Raw genomic sequence first — 18,764 nt, 5'->3', positions numbered from 1 at the left:
ACTGCAGAATACCAAATCTACCAAGATAATTCCCACCCCATTCCTAAGTGGTGCCATAGCTAGGCAGATTCGCTTTTCAAGGTCCGGGGAAGCTGGGTTACCACCATGTGGAACTGAAATAGACCACTAAATACTAAAATCACTAAGATAAATCTTGATCCCATTCCTAAATAGTGCCACAACTTTTCAGGGCCGTGGGAAAGCTGGGATACTATCCATGTGGAACTGTGATAGAGAATGCAGAATACTAAATCTACCAAAACAAATATTCCCCTCACTCCTAAATACTGCCATAGCTCGGCAGATTTGCCTTTCAGGATCCTGAGGAAGCTGGGTTACTTGCATAATGTAAGGGTAATCTTATCTAGATAATGTGTGCAGATCAAAAACACTTGAAAATCAAGCTTTCCCAGAATGATGAATGTCAGATTTGCCTAGACAGAAAGTAAGAAATCCTCCTGCCTATATAGGCAAACTTGATAGCACCTGGTAGCACTTTTTGTAGTGTCAGTGCACTGGTACTGTCTAGTATCACTGCATAAACAGGAGGTCTTGTAAAAAACTGATGTTTCCAGTGCTTCCACAGTCCTCTGGCTATTGAAGTGTATTATAGTTAAGCGCCACCCCTTGAACGTCCTGTGTGACTGTGAGGTCATATTAGTGCACATATACTAATAACAGCCTGTCTCCAACCGAAGATGGTAAGGCAGGTAGGAATGACGGACTTGTCTAACTGCAGGAAATCTGCTAAAACTGCTTTCTGAAGATACCTAAAAAGAAAGAGGTAAAGACAAACTTTCCTCAGCAGTTGATGCTTTTTTTCTTGTTTTTCAGGTTTAGTGTCCCTTTAAATCTCTGCTCTGTCTAACATCAGTTGTATATGGGTGCTGTCTTATCAGTGACTATGTATACACATACAGGGAATTCTATCCATCACTGAAAAGATCGCCCCCTTTACAACTGAAGTCACAAAGAACAACACATAGCAATCTGCTCACTTCATTCTGCGTTTTATCATGCTGCATGATTGCACTGTGTTTCATAATAAAAGGTTTTCTTTCATTTTGGAGCTTTTTGGTGCAACTCAAGCTAAACCCCCTTTTAGCTAAGCAATACCCTTACCTGCAAGCCAACACATCTTGCCAACCAAGACACAAAAAGTTTCTAAAAAGTTTCTAAAAATAATAAATGTGAGACACAGTATGTACGCTATTTTTTTTTTTTTTTGCGGAATACAAATAAGGCATTTAAAGCCACTGTAACATTTGGATGTATAGGTTTGAAATAATCTACTTCTGCAGGTAAAAATTAGACAGACAGGTAGATAGATATTAGACACATACAGTCGTGGCCAAAAGTTTTGAGAATGACACAAATATTAGTTTTCACAAAGTTTGCTGCTAAACTGCTTTTAGATCTTTGTTTCAGTTGTTTCTGTGATGTAGTGAAATATAATTACACGCACTTCATACGTTTCAAAGGCTTTTATCGGCAATTACATGACATTTATGCAAAGAGTCAGTATTTGCAGTGTTGGCCCTTCTTTTTCAGGACCTCTGCAATTCGACTGGGCATGCTCTCAATCAACTTCTAGGCCAATTCCTGACTGACAGCAACCCATTCTTTCATAATCACTTCTTGGAGTTTGTCAGAATTAGTGGGTTTTTGTTTGTCCACCCGCCTCTTGAGGATTGACCACAAGTTCTCAATGGGATTAAGATCTGGGGAGTTTCCAGGCCATGGACCCAAAATGTCAACGTTTTGGTCCTCGAGCCACTTAGTTATCACTTTTGCATTATGGCACGGTGCTCCATCGTGCTGAAAAATGCATTGTTATTCACCAAACTGTTGTTGGATTGTTGGAAGAAGTTGCTGTTGGAGGGTGTTTTGGTACCATTCTTTATTCATGGCTGTGTTTTGGGGCAAAATTGTGAGTGAGCCCACTCCCTTGGATGAGAAGCAACCCCACACATGAATGGTCTCAGGATGCTTTACTGTTGGCATGACACAGGACTGATGGTAGCGCTCACCTTTTCTTCTCCGGACAAGCCTTTTTCCAGATGCCCCAAACAATCGGAAAGAGGCTTCATCTGAGAATATGACTTTGCCCCAGACCTCAGCAGTCCATTCACCATACTTTCTGCAGAAGATCAATCTGTCCCTGATGTTTTTTTTGGAGAGAAGTGGCTTGTTTGCTGCCCTTCTTAACACCAGGCCATCTTCCAAAAGTCTTCGCCTCACTGTGCGTGCAGATGCGCTCACACCTGCCTGCTGCCATTCCTGAGAAAGCTCTGCACTGGTGGCACTCCGATCCCGCAGCTGAATCCTCTTTAGGAGACGATCCTGGCGCTTGCTGGACTTTCTTGGATGCCCTGAAGCCTTCTTAACAAGAATTGAACCTCTTTCCTTGAAGTTCTTGATGATCCTATAAATTGTTGATTGAGGTGCAATCTTAGTAGCCACAATATCCTTGCCTGTGAAGCCATTTTTATGCAACATTGCATAAACATGGCTGCACGCATTTCTTTGCAGGTCACCATGGTTAACAATGGAACAACAATGATTTCAAGCATCACCCTCCTTTTAACATGTGAAGTCTGACATTTTAACCCAATCAGCCTGACATAATGATCTCCAGCCTTGTGCTCGTCAACATTCTCACCTGAGTTAACAAGACGATTACTGAAATGATCTCAGCAATGAAATGCAGTGGAAAGGTTTTTTTGTGATTTTGTTAATTTTCATGGCAAAGAAGGACTATGCAATTCATCTGATCACTCTTCATAACATTCTGGAGTATATGCAAATTGCTATTATAAAAACTTAAGCAGCAACTTTTCCAATTTCCAATATTTATGTAATTCTCAAAACTTTTGGCCACGACTGTAGATTTAGATAGACAGATAGATAGTGTCACACAGTTAGGGGTTTGCTCTGGGAAAACAGGTATTTTCCTCCCAGCATGTGCCCTCGCCGGGCTGAGTTACGGCCAGGTGAGGTCAAATACTGGATCGGATTTTAAGTGCCGGTCCAGGTTTTGGCAGCACTTGGCTTTTCTTAAATAGGCAGCTGGGCTCAGAAGCCATGACTCTGTGTTGGGATCTGGAAACCTTGTGTCTGAATAAAGGGTTGCTACCTATTTGGGGTGAAAATAGGTTGGTGCTGCTATCATCAAGGACTCTTTGAGGTAAAATTGCCGCATGATGTCAATTACCACCAACACCGCAAGGTGGCTTTTTTTTGCTTGATTATGACTGCTTGTTTTGTCACTTGCCTAAAGTGTGAATAAAACACTGAACTGTTTGATCCAAAGAACTTGTTGTTGCCTCTATACTGCGTCTGCTAATCCTGACTACCAGAGCGAAACCCCACAATTGGTGGAGGTGGCTGTTGTGAAGGCCCTCATGGAGGCTAATCTGCAGCAGCGAGAGACAAACCTGCAGCAACGCGAGGCTAATAAGCAGCAGGAGACTAACCAGTTGCTGCTACAACATGTAATGGCTTTGCAGGCAGCAGGAGCAACCCCGAGCGTCCACGATGCCCGGAAAGCAGTCCGTGCAGCGATTCCTAAGATGACCCCCGCAGAAGAGATTGAAACCTACTTGGCGATGTACGAGAAAGTGGCCATCAGGGAAAGGTTCCCCGTGACCAGTGCCCTGAAGTCGTTGCTCCGTTCCTGGCATCCAATTTCTAGTGGGTGTATTTCGACTTGCCAGACGATCAAGCGGCCGACTACCAGAAAGTCAAGGGTGAGATTCTGGCAAGAATGGGGGTGAATGTTGATCGGGGCCCAGCGGGTGCATCAGTGGGGGTTCAACCCAAGTGAGCCTGCAAGACCCCACTACTTCACCTCTTGCAAAAATGGCTACAGCCTGACGTGCTGTGTCCCACTGCTAAGCTAGATAGTCTGTTAGCCGATATGTTCTGGAGGGCTTTGCCATACCCTCTCCAGCACTGGATCGGTCAGGTGTCTCCTGGCAATGCCCTTGAGATGGTGGACCTGGTGGACCGCTATGAAGCTACCAGGAATCTAAAGGAGGGTTCTGTTGGGAGGGGGGTCGGCAAACCCCGGAAATCTCCACCCCAGGAATGGAGATTTAAGCCGATAAAACCCGCCCGGGATGTACCCACGGCGGACATGGCTCTGATAGTCTGCTGACTGTCCCCATCGGGCTGAGCCCATGCACACTAACTATGGCTACCGTCAGTCGCTATATGCCAGGAGGCTTTGTGCAACAGGTACCCCAGAGTCTCTAGATCACTTGTGCCAGGTGGAAGTAGGAGACACTCCAGCGGAGGCTCTGCTGGACTCAGGGATTCTAAGGGCCCTAGTAAGGGCTACCCTGGTGCGGTCCACTAAGTATACTGGCCGGAAAGTTGGGTGATGTGCATCCACAGAGATTTAAAAGACTACCCCACCGCGCTGGTGTCTCTAACTACGGTGGCTGGTAGATGGACCCACGAGGTGGCGCCACAAATCTACATTATGAACTCATAATAGGGAGAAACTTCCTGTGCTTCCCGGCACTGTGGCCTGCTATGAGAGTGACTGGTACCCATGAGACAGGGGTAACCCTAGCAGAGTGGCCCAGCTCAGGGGGGAGACCAGAACCCTGGGAACCTGAGACCGAAGGGCCAGCGGTAGGGGTGACCGCCACTTCGGTGGAAGAGGGGGAGATAACCCCGCTAAGTGTGATGGTGGGAGATGTGGAGGACTTGCCACCGGGTCCTGAATTGGCAGACCTTAATGTCTCCGGGTATAATTTTGGTACCGCCCAACATCGGGACCCAACCCTATCCCACGCCTGGGAAAATGTGTTAATAGTAGATGGTGAACCTCAACAACCTGGGGCAGAGTCAGTATTTCCCCGTTTTGTGGTTCACCAGGATATGTTGTATCGGGTAAACCAACTACGGGGTGAGCCTATTGAACAGTTGGTGGTCCCTAAGGCTTATCACAATCTTGTGTTAGATTTAGGCCACCATCACGTTTTTGGGGGTCACCTTGGGCTGCAGAAAACTCAGGATCGTATTCTACAGCGGTTTTACTGGCCCAGTATATTCAAAGAAGTGGAAGAGTTTTGTAAGTCTTGCCCGACCTGCCAGATAACTAGCCCCTAGCCACATTTCTGTAGTCCCCTAGTACCTCTCCCGATTATCGAAGTACAGTTCGACCGAATAGCTATGGACCTCATAGGCCCAGTACCGAAGTCTGTCAGAGGGCATCAACACATCTTAGTCATTCTAGACTACGCCACTCGGAACCCGAAGGCGGTGCCACTGCGACATACCTCGGCCAAACTCATAGCTAAGGAGTTAATGTAGATGTTTTCCCGAGTAGAACTACCTAAAGAGGTTCTAACCGACCAAGGGACCCCTTTTATGTCCAAGGTGATGAGGGAACTCTGTAAGTTGTTGCACATAAAACAGCTACGGACGTCCGTTTACCATCCGCAAACGGACGGTCTGGTAGAAAGGTTTAATCAAACTTTAAAAAATATGTTGAAAAGAGTGGTGGCTAAAGATGGGAAGGACTAGGACCTCCTTCTGCCCTATCTGATGTTCGCAGTGCGAGAGGTACCCCAGGCCTCTACTGGGTTCTCGCTCTTCGAACTGCTATATGGAGACACCCTCGCAGTCTCCTGGACATGGCCAAAGAGGCGTGGAAACAACAACCCAATCCACATAAAAAAGTCATTCAGTACGTTACCCAGATGCAAGATCAAATAGAGACAGAGTTGCCTCTTGTTAGGGAGCATATGGAGGCAGCTCAGCGAGCCCAGAGTCGGGTCTATAATTGACAGCCTTGGGTCCGGATCTTTAACCTGGGTGATCCGGTTTTGGTTCTGGTGTCGACCATGGACAGTAAGTTCCTGGCTAGGTGGCAGGGGCCCTACGAGGTACACAAGAAAATTGGAGATGTAAACTACAAGGTACACCAGCCAGGGAGGCGAAAGTCAGAGCAGGTTTACCATGTGAATTTACTCAAACCGTGGAAAGATAGGGAAACCCGTACAGAAGACAGCCCGCGGTCGTGTTTTCTAGGAAAAGAGGTACCGGCCCCTCTGTCTGATGCAAGACAGGCGGCTGCCACAGTAAAAATAGCTGACAGCCTCTCCCTGACTTAGGAGGCCAGGGAGTTCGTTAGTCGGAACACAGATGTGTTCTCGGACCTCCCTGGACGCACTTCCATAATCCAGCATGACATTGTCACTGAGCCTCAGGCAAAAGTCAGATTAAAACCATACCGGGTACCCGAGGCTTGGTGACAAGCCATATCGGAGGAGGTGCAGCTAATGTTGCAGCTAGACGTCATTGAGGAGTCAAAAAGTGAGTGGGCCAGTCCTATAGTATTGATACCCAAGCCGGATGGGACGTTGCAGTTTTGTAACAACTTTCGAAAACTTAACGAGCTTTCCAAATTCGATGCGTATCCCATGCCTCGGGTGGATGAGCAAATCGAGAGGTCAGGACAAGCCCGGTATTTTTCTGTTTTGGACCTCACGAAAGGGTACTGGCAGGCGCGCTTAATGGAGGCTGCCAAAGAGAAAACTGCCTTCATCACGCCTGAGGGGCTGTATCAATATATGGTCTTACCCTTTGGCCTGCATGACGCCCCCACCACTTTTCAGCGACTAATGAACATTGTGCTTCGTCCACATAGTCGGTATGCTTCAGCTTACCTGGACGATATTGTCATTCACAGTACCGATTGGGAAAGTCACCTACCCAAAGTGCAGGCTGTAGTGGACTCCCTTCGGGAAGCTGGCCTAACCACTAACCCAAAAAAATGTGCGATAGGGTTAGAAGAGACTAAGTAATTGAGGTATGTCATTGGGCGCAGAGTCATCAAACCCCAAGTTAACAAAATAGAGGCGATACGGAATTGGCCCCGGCCAGTCACCACTAGGCAAATAAATTCATTCCTGGGAATGGTGGGCTATTACATGAGGTTTATTCCCCACTTTGCTACTCTAGCCGCGCCCTTGACAGGGCTCTTGAAGGGACACAAGTCAACAATGGTTTGCTGGGATGATCGGGCAGAAGAGGCTTTCTCCACTTTGAAGTCGGCCCTGTGCGGAACCCCAGTTTTGGTGACGCCCGACTTCAAAAGGGAGTTTATAGTACAGACCAATGCCTCCGAAGTAGTCCTTGGTGCTGTACTGTCTCAGGAAGTCAACGTAGTGGAGAGAGAGTGCCTGGCTATCAAGTGGGCACTAGAATCTCTCCGCTATTATTTATTGGAGAGAAAATTCCACCTGGTGACTGACCAATCCCCTCTCAAGTGGATAAGCAAGGCCAAGAACAGAAATGCCCGGGTCACCCGATGGTTTCTCTCCCTACAAAACTAAAGTTTTCGGTGGAACACAGGGCAGGCCGGTTACAGGGAAACGCGGATGGCCTGTCCCGGGTACACTGTCTGGCGTGTGTTCACCACCTCAGGGTTGAACAAAGGGGGGGTATGTAACACAGTTAGGGGTTTGGTCTGGGAAAACAGGTATTTTCCTCCCAGCATGTGCTGCTGGGCTGATTTACAGCCAGGTGAGGTCAAATAACGGATTTTAAGTGCCGGTCCGAGTTTTGGCAGCACCTGGCTGTCCTTAAATAGGCAGCTGGGCTCAAAATCCATGTCTCTGTGTTGGGATCTGGGATCCTTGTGTCTAGATGAAGGGTTGCTACCTGCTTGGCGTGAAAACAGGTTGGTGCTGCTATCATCAAGGTCTCTTTGAGGCAGAATTGCTGCATGGTGTGCATTACCACCAACACCGTAAGGTGACTTTTTCCTTGATTATGACTGCTTGTTTTGTCACTTGCCTAAAGTGTGAGTAAAACACTGAACTGTTTGATCCAAAGAACTTGTTGTTGCCTCTATACTGTGTCCGCTAATTCTGTCTACCAGAGCGAAACCCCACGATAGATAGATAAATAGACAGATAGATAAATATTAGACACATAGATGTAGCTTGTGTGGCTCACATGTGCATATAACAAAATGTAATTCAGCAACTATAGTAATCAGAGAACAATACTTTTGTATATAAGCCTCTTGGGATAACTCATTCAATTCAAGGAATCTGGTCTGTCTTGGGTGTTTTAGAAACTAGACTGAAATTTCAGAAAGTAGAGGGGACTCACAGGGCATACATTCTGGGTGCTTGATTCCGTAGGGCCCTTGAGGTTGGGGGGGGGGGCTGGCCAGGTTGAATGGGAATTTTAGGCACCTCCACCTAAGGCTACTTTCACACTAGCGTTTTGCCTTTCCGTTTGTGAGATCCGTTCAGGGCTCTCAAAAGTGGTCTGAATGGAAAAGGAATGGCTCAGAATGCATTAGTTTGCCTCCGTTCAGTCACCATTCCGCTCTGGAGGCAGACACCAAAACTCTGCCTCCAGAAAGTCACGTCCTGGCACACAATGTAAGTCAATGGGGACGGATCAGTTTTCTCTGACACAATCTGGCACAATAGAAAACGGATCCGTCCCACATTGACTTTCAATGGAGTTCAAGACGGATCCGTCATGGCTATAGAAGACATAATACAACTGGATCCGTTCATGACGGATGCATGCGGTTGTATTATTGTAACGGAAGCGTTTTTGCAGATCCATGACAGTTCCGCAAAAAACGCTAGTGTTAAAGTAGCCTAACTTCCCCTGCCTTGCCCGTGTGACTCAGTCCAGCGCCATTACAGAATGAGACTAAGCACTGTGAGAAAGAGGGCCCTTCATATTCGCCAATAGTGCCACATTGACTCTGACATCCTGAACAGAACACCACAGTGACCTGGAGAGTCCCTGGAGGCTGGACTCTGGAGAGCATCAGTATGCATCAAAAAGCTCCCACTCCTGAGTCATGCAGTCAGCCAGCAGAGCAGACGCAGCTGCAGAACATTGTGTGGGTGACTACTGAGATCATTGGCCAACCCTGAATATTACAATTTAAAGTGTACGGCCAGATTTATTGTAGAAATCCAGTCCAGGTTAGATGTATCACACACAGAAATATAATTCAGGTATCAAAGTGAAAATATAATGAAGATAAGTGATTGTAGAAGAAACACAGAAGTCAACCGCAAAGAAAACTCACCTTTTTTCCCAAAGCTTGAAAAATCCTAACAAGTGATCCAGATGCCTTGTCTGATCTGAAGATATAGACCTGAAAAAGAAAAATGACGTCAAGCACACTCATACTACAGTATATCTATGTAACATTTGGATGCATTCTTTTTTCCCTTGTCTACCCTTCGCCAACATTTTAATTTTTGTGGGCAGCATGTCCAATGTTGCAGATGTGTGCCTCATTATTAAAAGGGTTATCCAGGCTTTTAATATTGATGACCTATAGGTCATCAATATCAGTTGGCGGGAGTCCAACACCCGGAACCTTGCCGATCAGCGGTATGAAGGGAAGGTGAGCGCAGTGCCATCTCCCTTCTCTCTTCCTGCTTGCTGCTGCTGTGTCTATGGCGACTAGGATGATAGTTCATCAATAGTAAAAGCCCGGAGAACCCGTTTCAGAATGCTGGCATTTATTATATGACTCTTATTACTAAACAAATAGACAAATTTTATTCAAGTTGGCCCACTAACAACATGTATAACCTAACAACATAAATGCCGAGGGTCTCATCATTGGGTCCCTCCCATGATCACATGAATGGATTTTCAAGCCTCCCTGTGTGAATGGGGTATTAGGGTGCATGTGTGACCACTGTTCCATTCACTTCTATGGAGATATCTGAACATTGTGCTCAGCAGTCCCATAAGCAGTGAATGGATCTGGACTTAAAGGGGTTCTCTGGGAATTAAGAAAATGAAAATACTTAATTATTTTATTAGAAATATATTCCCAAATACTTTTCATTAGTTATAATGGTTTGTTTTGTCTAGGGAGCAATCACTAGGAGAAATAAAATGGCCGCCATCCTATTAGTACACACAAAACCTGTCCTACTCACACAGGAGGACAAGTTACTTCAGAGCACTGAGCTAAAGAGCTTCCTCATCCTCCTCTCTGCTCTGCTTGTCAGGGATTATTATCCTGAATACAGCTGATAAGATCTTCCACTGAATCTCTGTAGGAATGGAGATCACGAGGAGACATGAAGTACAGAGAGGACTGTGTGGATAATGAGTAGCAGCACTTGTATGTGGTCTTCATTACCACTGCCCCACATAACCACTGTATGTCCTGTCCGTCCTCTGTACTTCATGTCTCCCCGTGAACTACATTCCTACAGAGATTCAGCTGAAGTTCTTATGAGCTGTATTCCGGATCATAATCCCTGACAAGCAGAGTAGAGCGGAGGATGAGGCAGCTCTTTAGCTCAGTGTTGTGAAGTAACTTGTCCTGTGCGATTAGGACAGGTTTTGTGTTTTTATTTTATTTCTCCTAATGATTGCTCCCTAGACAAAACGAGCCACTATAGATAATGAAAGGTATTTGGGAATATATTTATAATAAAGTAATATTTAAGTATTTTCATTTTCTCAATTCCCATAGAACCCCTTTAAGCATGTGCAATAATGCTCAATTAACAACACAGACTTAGAGACAACCATTCTCATGACCATGAGAGGGTCCAACAGTCAGAAACCCAGTGATCAAACCTTTATCATCAGCAGTCAATAATATACTTCATTTTCAGTCTACATGCATGGAGAGTGAATATGGCACAGCAGAGAAGGCTTTATACAAAAAAGGAAGGTCTCAGTTGACATATATTTCACCCACTGTAATAGCAAGTAGAGCAGGATGCGGATTTCAAAATCTACAGCAAGCACAAAAATCGACAATGATGTTTTTAGTGGTTTTTGAAACTCACATTAAAAGGCATCTGTCAGCAGATTTGTCCCTATGAAACTGGCTAACCTGTCACATGTGCGCTTGGCAGCTGAAGGCATCTGTGTTGGTCCCATGTTCATATGTGCCCGCATTGCTGAGGAAAATGAAGTTTTAATATATGCAAATGTGCCTCTAGGAGCAGTGGGGGCATTGCCATTACACCTACAGACTCTGCTCTCTTTGCAACTGATGTGCCCTCTGCACTTTGATTGACTTTAGGAGAGATCAGGACCAGGTGTGATCACGTTTACACTGCCAGGTCAAGTCAATCAAAATGGAGAGAGCATGGCTGTTGCAGAGAGAGCAGAGCCTCTAAAAGTATAGATGCATCGACATGGTGTAAAAAATGCTGCCAATATGAGATGAACGAATTCATCCTAAATTAATCAAATTTGTTATGAATCCATGTCTTTTGTGATTTGTCCCGCTAGAATCACTCAAAATGGTGGCCACCATTTTACAGATCAGAAGACAGAGAGAAGAAGGCATCTGCCACTGAAAGCCGATTTGACTGAATTGAACCCAAAATGAATTTTGGGAAATTTGTTCATCTTTATACTGCTATTTTTTTTTTTTTTATTATGTATAGACGACTGTCCGTATTTCCACAGAGCACTGTGACCAGACCACAGCCAATGTACTGCATTGTATTGTACTGAAGCTGGTCACGCTTACACCTGATCTCATAAGGAACACATGGACTACATCCTTAAAATGATATAGCCTGTAGTATTATTTTCAATTACATGATCATAAATCAAGCATTTAACAATCCAGGACCAACTGCTTTGTCTGCAGTGCTCAGTATGTATTCCCAAGCTTTATTTTTATGGGATATGGTTTGTTAGGTTTAAGGAAGAGCAGTGAATGATGTGGACTGGATCAATCAGTTTTTCCAAAATTTCTGGCACAGCTCCCGATATTGCATTTTGAGCAAGGTTCACATTCACAACATTTATCATACACACTGCAGGTTTATGCTCCTCTCATTTCCATACAATCTATGTAATTTCCAGGGGTGTAGCTAAAATTCCTAGGGCACCATAGCAAAAATTTGGGGGCCCCCACCACCTAAAATAGCACCATAAGTAGCAATATTTAAAGGTATGTATAATAGCACCACATATCAGAAAACCCATATTTAAGCAAAAAGCCACCATACTGTTATTCCCCACAAAAAGGTACAATGGGGCACATTTATTGAGACCAAGACCAGCGTCTTTAATAAAGCCCCATAGCCAGCAGTGGATCTGCCGAAGTTATGTAGAGGCGCCAGCCTCTCCATAACTTCGGCACATCCAGCGTCAGTTTAAAACAGCTTCCTAGCTGCCTTACATTCAGACCATTTTCTATGTCTAAAACAGGCGTAAAATGGTGAATAAGACGGGCCTGCTGACCCTTTCCCTTCGTCATCCACGCTATGCCCAGAATTTTAGACCTGGGATGAGTGGGGAAAAGTCGCAGATAGGTGTATTAGGCAATTTCAGATTAGTAAATGACCCCCATTGTTCTTGCACATAGCTGGCTGATAGGACATCATGTTATCATACAGTGATGCTCCTGTCCCCCTCCCAGCCCCACCAGTATGCCGCTCAGAGGAAGAAATGCCATGCTGATAGGAGGTAACAGTAATCGTGTTTCTATGTTTAACTCATGCTCTACTAGATTTCTGCCGAGTCCACAGAATATTGTGCTCAGAATTGCTAATTAATTCTTTCATTCTTTAAGGGGCCTGACCCGTGTTTTGGTAGAACTGTTTCTCAAGGTTTAAGGGAACGTCTGGTTAAAATAATCCTTTCCCAGAAGCAATAAATTTGATAATATAAAAAAAAAAAAAAACCACAGACAATATTATACCACTTTTCTCCTCTGACTGCTGAGGCCTGTGATTGTCTGCAGCGGTGACATGGTGTGTATGGGACGTCACCCCTGCAGCCAGGTGAGTAACTTTATTGTTTTGTCAATTTACTTCTCCTGTGAAAGTATTCATTAACATGGAGGACACCGTTAAGTATACTGACTGCTATCCTCCGTAACCTGCTTGTTCTACTATACGAGTGTAAATATCAATAAAAATAATAAAAGATGTTAGTACAATAACATGTCATTTTAACCAAATGGCAAAATTAGCAGATTTAGGTAATTACATGTTCACTTCTGTAGAAAATCGCTGAAGTCCAGATTCACCATACCTCCCAAACAATGTGCTAATTATAACTCAGCAGTTATGACGGAAACTAAAGTTCATCGCTTTTGTGGAAGTGAGACAGGAGGTTACAAGTGTGTCACATGCATGTTGCGTAGTGACGGAAGCCTCACCTTTCCGATGCCACTATCTCGGGGAGCTCCACCAACTATGTCCATGGTGGTAGGTTGTGAAAAGTGACCAGCAGTGACCGCATATCCTGCAGAATAGAAAACAGGGAACATTTAATGGAGAACATTAGATTATGAAGCAGAACTGTCTGAAACAATGAGCTGCTCCACCGCTACACCCTACTTTCACTATCAGGCTAAGAGCACTTGAAATACTTTGCTTTGTTAAATAAATGATTAAAGAGCACCTGTCAGCAAGATCAACCGTTAAACCAGACTTATGACCCGGTGGGGTTGATCCTGCTGGCAAAATGTATACCTGTCTTGTGAAAACCAGTTGTGGCATTTCCGAGAAATAAAAAAAAGACATAGGGAGTCATTTACTAAGCTAAAATATGCATAAATTAGGCGTATTTCAGATACTGATGGCGCTAGAACGGTTAGTTGCGCCACTATCTGTGACTTCGACCCACTAGCACCAGTTCTAAAATTGTGGGTGTGGAGTGGGCTCCTGTTTAAGGCATATAAAAGGGTTTAAATGTAAGACAGCTTGGAAGCTGTCTTCCATTTAGAACTGGCGCTGGATGCGCCGAAGTTATGGAGAGACCTACGCCTCTTCATAATTCCAGCAGATCCACTGCCAGCTATGGGGCTTTATTAATCTTTGTAAAAAAGGTGGTCGCGCTGCCAGGTATACGTCCCAGTTCACAAGCTCTAGAGAAGCGGCAATCTTCTTTGACACAACCAGCACACCTAGGTCCCGTGGGTAGTAGCCTTTCCTCAAATCAACCTTCCTACGGAATCAAAGTTTCGGGTACATAGTGAAGGGCCGCACAGTTGAGTAAATGGAACTTTTTTTTTATTATACTCACAATAAAATCGTGATAAAAACGCCTTATAAAATTATTATACAATCAGGTCCATCAAATCCAATGCCCGACCTAGGTTTCGCCGACAAGGCTTCCTTAGGGGCGATCGTGCCATCTTTCTCTAAACACTGCTTTATATAGGGTTAATTTTCATCCCCCTCCTCTTCCTTTGCAGGCGACACCCTTCTTATACAAATACATTCTTTAAAACTTTAGCACATAATACATATTCTTCCTTAGGACCAATAGTTATAAAACATACATCAATAAATAAATAAACAACATCAGAACAGATCATATCCAATATCCCTTCTATATTCTTATAACTTCATTCATGACCGTTTCCCTAGTCACATGTTGTCTTTCCACCAATAGCTAACCACTATCGACTACACCCACTACACACCTCCTTTCTATTCAGCCCATAGGCAGGAATCCCTTACTATTCCACCAGGCAGGGCTTCAAATCAAAATCAATGTTAAAACCACAAGGTTGTAACGTCTTCATTCTGAATATCCATTCCACCTCTCGTCGATCCATCTGTCTCACGGGGTCACCTCCTCTCCAATCCAGCTTCACCTTTTCCACTGCTGCAAACCACAAACCTCTCGGGTCTTTACCATGCATTAAATGCATCGATACGCTGTGACTTTCCAGCCCTTTCTTTATATTATTGATATGTGCTCCTGTATCCTCGTCTTAAGTTTGCGCAAGGTTCAATAATATAAATAAAGGGCTGGAAAGTCACAGCGTATCCATGCATTTAATGCATGGTAAAGACCCGAGAGGTTTGTGGTTTGCAGCAGTGGAAAAGGTGAAGCTGGATTGGAGAGGAGGTGACCCCGTGAGACAGATAGATCGACGAGAGGTGGAATGGATATTCAGAATGAAGACGTTACAACCTTGTGGTTTTAACATTGATTTTGATTTGAAGCCCTGCCTGGTGGAATAGTAAGGGATTCCTGCCTATGGGCTGAATAGAAAGGAGGTGTGTAGTGGGTGTAGTCGATAGTGGTTAGCTATTGGTGGAAAGACAACATGTGACTAGGGAAACGGTCATGAATGAAGTTATAAGAATATAGAAGGGATATTGGATATGATCTGTTCTGATGTTGTTTATTTATTTATTGATGTATGTTTTATAACTATTGGTCCTAAGGAAGAATATGTATTATGTGCTAAAGTTTTAAAGAATGTATTTGTATAAGATGGGTGTCGCCTGCAAAGGAAGAGGAGGGGGAGGAAAATTAACCCTATATAAAAGCAGTGTTTAGAGAAAGATGGCACGATCGCCCCTGAGGAAGCCTTGTTGGCGAAACCTAGGTCGGGCATTGGATTTGATGGACCTGATTGTATAATAATTTTATAAGGCATTTTTATCACGATTTTATTGTGAGTATAATAAAAAAAAGTTCCATTTACTCAACTGTACGGCCCTTCACTATGTACCCGAAACTTTGATTCCGTAGGAAGGTTGCTTTGAGGAAAGGCTACTACCCACGGGACCTAGGTGTGCTGGTTGTGTCAAAGAAGATTGCCGCTTCTCTAGAGCTTGTGAACTGGGACGTATACCTGGCAGCGCGACCACCTTTTTTACAAAGACTGGTTTATTGTGATTTTACCTGCATCACACGGAGGTCAGCGAAGCAGATTGAACATCAGGAAACGCAGTGGTGAACTTTTTAGTTTAGGTTGTTAGTTTTATTTTTTCCATTTTAAATCTTGCTATGGGGCTTTATTAAGACCTGTGTCTAAAACACTGGTCTTAATAAATGAGTCCCATATTCTTTAGTCTAATGAGAGTTTTCACCAGACATGCAATATTTTAATCAGCAAGATCGGCCAGTATGGTTGTTTAATAGGGTGGGTCCTCCTTAAATGTGCTTTTAAAGGGGTTATCCAGTGGAATGAAAAACTTTTTGCTATGGACTGCAAATGCTTAAAAAAAATAACAGATCTATTTAACTGACCAACACCCCACTGCTGCCATTCCAACAGTGCCCAGGTCCCTAAAGAAAAGGAGCCCTGTACACAGTCTAAATGACAGCATTAGGGAACTTGTGAGGTGAGTGTAAGCTCTGTTATATTTTTAAAGCATGTGAACCCCATGTCAAAACTTTTGGCAAATATATGAGATTTTAATGTCTATTTATAAAAGTTTAACCCTTATTTCATTTAGAGCCAATGACTGGTTGCAGCAGAGAGGTGCCCCCATGCATAAGGTGACCCAGTGACCCACTGTAGGTATGCTTCCCTATGTATGTAGGTCCATTGGCAGGAGGAGGGGAGTCTGCCCGAACGGCCCACCCAAGGTGAACAGTTCCTTTCATATGCGACTGTAATAAATAAAAATGACTTAGGAAATACTATGTTTCTATAGCGACACCATGACAAGATACCAGTACTGTTCATGAGGGGCTGACAGATCCACTTTAACCAAGAAGGGGGCACTTGCCTAAATAGGTGTAACCTTTGGCAATGACAGCTTCATTACTCAGCTTGAAGTATGTGTTGTCAGTAAGATTCAATACTTTCACTGTGCCAGTCCAGTAATATGATCCTGGGGCTCCCATCACAACCAGCTCCTATGAAAGAAAAAATGAGAGCGTAAATATACTTCAGTATTTATGGCAACAAAAGTGACAATGTAGAATAATGGCTTTCACATTTGTAGCTGGGGAGTCAAGTGAGGGGAAAATGTTCTTTGTGGCAACTCTCTCGTAATGTCCTGCTTCTTAAATTTCAACTAAATAATTATTATTCACTGTTATTCTTACTTTTATTATAATGATAACCATGATAATTGTTTATAAACTCCCATTAGAATGAAATCCTGTGTTGTTCTGTTGCAAAACCACATCACTTACGCCCTGAAGAATAAGATCATATTTTATGCTATATTCTATAGATATGCACTACATATTTTTTCGATTTCGAGAAAACAAAGCTGATGCTCTTAATTCTCTACTTTTTGACTTGGTACTGGTGAAGAAAGTTCAGGCAGGAAGCCGGGTTCATTGGTACAGCCGTGGCTAAAAGTTTGCTGCATTAGTTTAGATGGTGGCAATTTGCATTAACTCTAGATTTTTATGAAGAATGATCAGATGAATTGCATTTCATTGCAAAGTCTTTCCTTGCCATCAACCCCATTTCTGCCACAAAATGAACTGCTAACATAATTGCTGTGATCCTCTCGTTAGTTCAGGAGAATGTGTTAACAAGGACAAGGCAGCTGATATCACTGTCATGCTGATTGAATTATCGGCCCTTTACATGGGCCAACAATTGAAAGGACCATCGCTAACCGGCATTACTAGTAACGCCGGTTAGCGATGATCTGACGGTGTAAATGCACCACGATTACCCGGTAACTATCTTTTGTGCAGCACAAAAGACCATCATTTCCCAGTGGCAGGCTGTGCTGTGTAAACACAATCTGCTCCCGGGAAATAACAAGACAGTATGGGGTAGAGCGATGGCATTAGTGATCGCTCCTACCCATACTCTGAAGGAGCTGGAGGAGATCGCTGCATGTACATGCACCATTCTCCTCCTCAGCAGATTGTAGCTTCCTTCCCAAAAATCTGCTAGGTCGTTGTCCCATGTAAAGGGACCATTAGAAGAGCAGACTAGTTGCTTTAAAAGGGGGTGGTGCTTGAAATCATTGTCGTCTTCTTTTAACCTTGGTTAACTCTAAGGAAACAAGTGCAGTCATCATTGCTTTACATCAAAAGGGCTTACAGGCAAGAACATTGCTCTTTTTATGTTGGCAGCTCATTCCCACCATTGCCAAGCCATTTTGGGCAGGCATGGGTGCCACTTCATTCACAATGTGTCTCTTCGCTGAACCTCACCTCCTTCTGCAGTACTGCAAGGGTTAATATATGCTATATATGTTGTTCTGTTTCTCACATTCCTTGTCTCGACAATTAGGTTCCCAGCTTGCTAGTTCCTTGCTGAGGTGTTGTTCTCTGTTGTCTACCCATGTACCAACCTCTGCTTGTTTTCTGCATTCTGACCCTCCACTGCCTGAACTGACTGTGCCTGTTTAATGTAGTGATCCGCTGCTCCCATCCCTGACTTTGGACCTGTTCCACATAGCATGAACTCAGCCTGCCCTCAGCCTGTTAATGACTACAAGTTTTCCTGATCCTTCAGTGCTCTGCACCTATGTCTCTGACCCCCATGAGTCAGCTATCAAACACACAGGGACTACTCCAAGAGGCAGTGGCCTGGTGGCTTCCCTGCAGCTAAGCCCAGATTCCTATACCGGGGTTAAAGGGTTAATACCAGGTAAATACCAGGGGACTGTCAGGATAACCCCTTAGGTTCATCCCAAAAAAAAAAAACGGTTGATTAACACAGTGGTTCTACACCCACTGCCATAACAGCACCTAAATCAAACATTTGTCTAATTATCAAGAATTTCAAGGATAGAGGTTCAAATGTTGTGAAGAAGGCTTCAGTTTGCCCAAGAAAGTTCAGAAAGTGCCAGGTCTATCTCCTAATAAGGATTCAGCTACGGGATCAGGTCCACACTAGTGCAGAGCTTGCTGAGGAACGGCAGCAGGCAGTTGTGAGTGGCCTGGTGTCAAGAAGGGAATGGCCTTGTGTGAAGAAGGGAAGCAAAGACACTTCTCTCCAAGAAAAACATCAAGGACAGACTGACATTCTGCAGGAAGTACAGGGATTGGACTGAAGAGGATTGGGGTAAAGTTATTTTCTCTGATGACTG

General features: G+C 44.1%; 1 protein-coding gene across 1 annotated transcript in view; it reads right to left on the bottom strand.

Annotated features, from left to right (window-relative positions):
• Nucleotides 1-18,764, bottom strand: part of ITGA9 (integrin subunit alpha 9) — a 447,293-nt gene that overhangs the window by 341,166 nt on the left and 87,363 nt on the right. Inside the window, exons 6-8 of the mRNA XM_040433941.1 lie at nucleotides 16,485-16,614; nucleotides 13,163-13,248; nucleotides 9,086-9,154 (exon numbers count right to left, since the gene is read on the bottom strand). Of these exons, the coding sequence (XP_040289875.1) occupies nucleotides 9,086-9,154; nucleotides 13,163-13,248; nucleotides 16,485-16,614 (285 nt within the window). The remainder of the gene's footprint in view (nucleotides 1-9,085; nucleotides 9,155-13,162; nucleotides 13,249-16,484; nucleotides 16,615-18,764) is intronic.

The sequence above is a fragment of the Bufo bufo genome, chromosome 5 (assembly GCF_905171765.1).
Source record: "Bufo bufo chromosome 5, aBufBuf1.1, whole genome shotgun sequence".
Classification (NCBI taxonomy): Eukaryota; Metazoa; Chordata; class Amphibia; order Anura; family Bufonidae; genus Bufo; species Bufo bufo.
The sequence above is the reverse complement of the archived record's forward strand: the minus strand, read 5'-3'. Positions and strand labels throughout refer to the sequence as shown.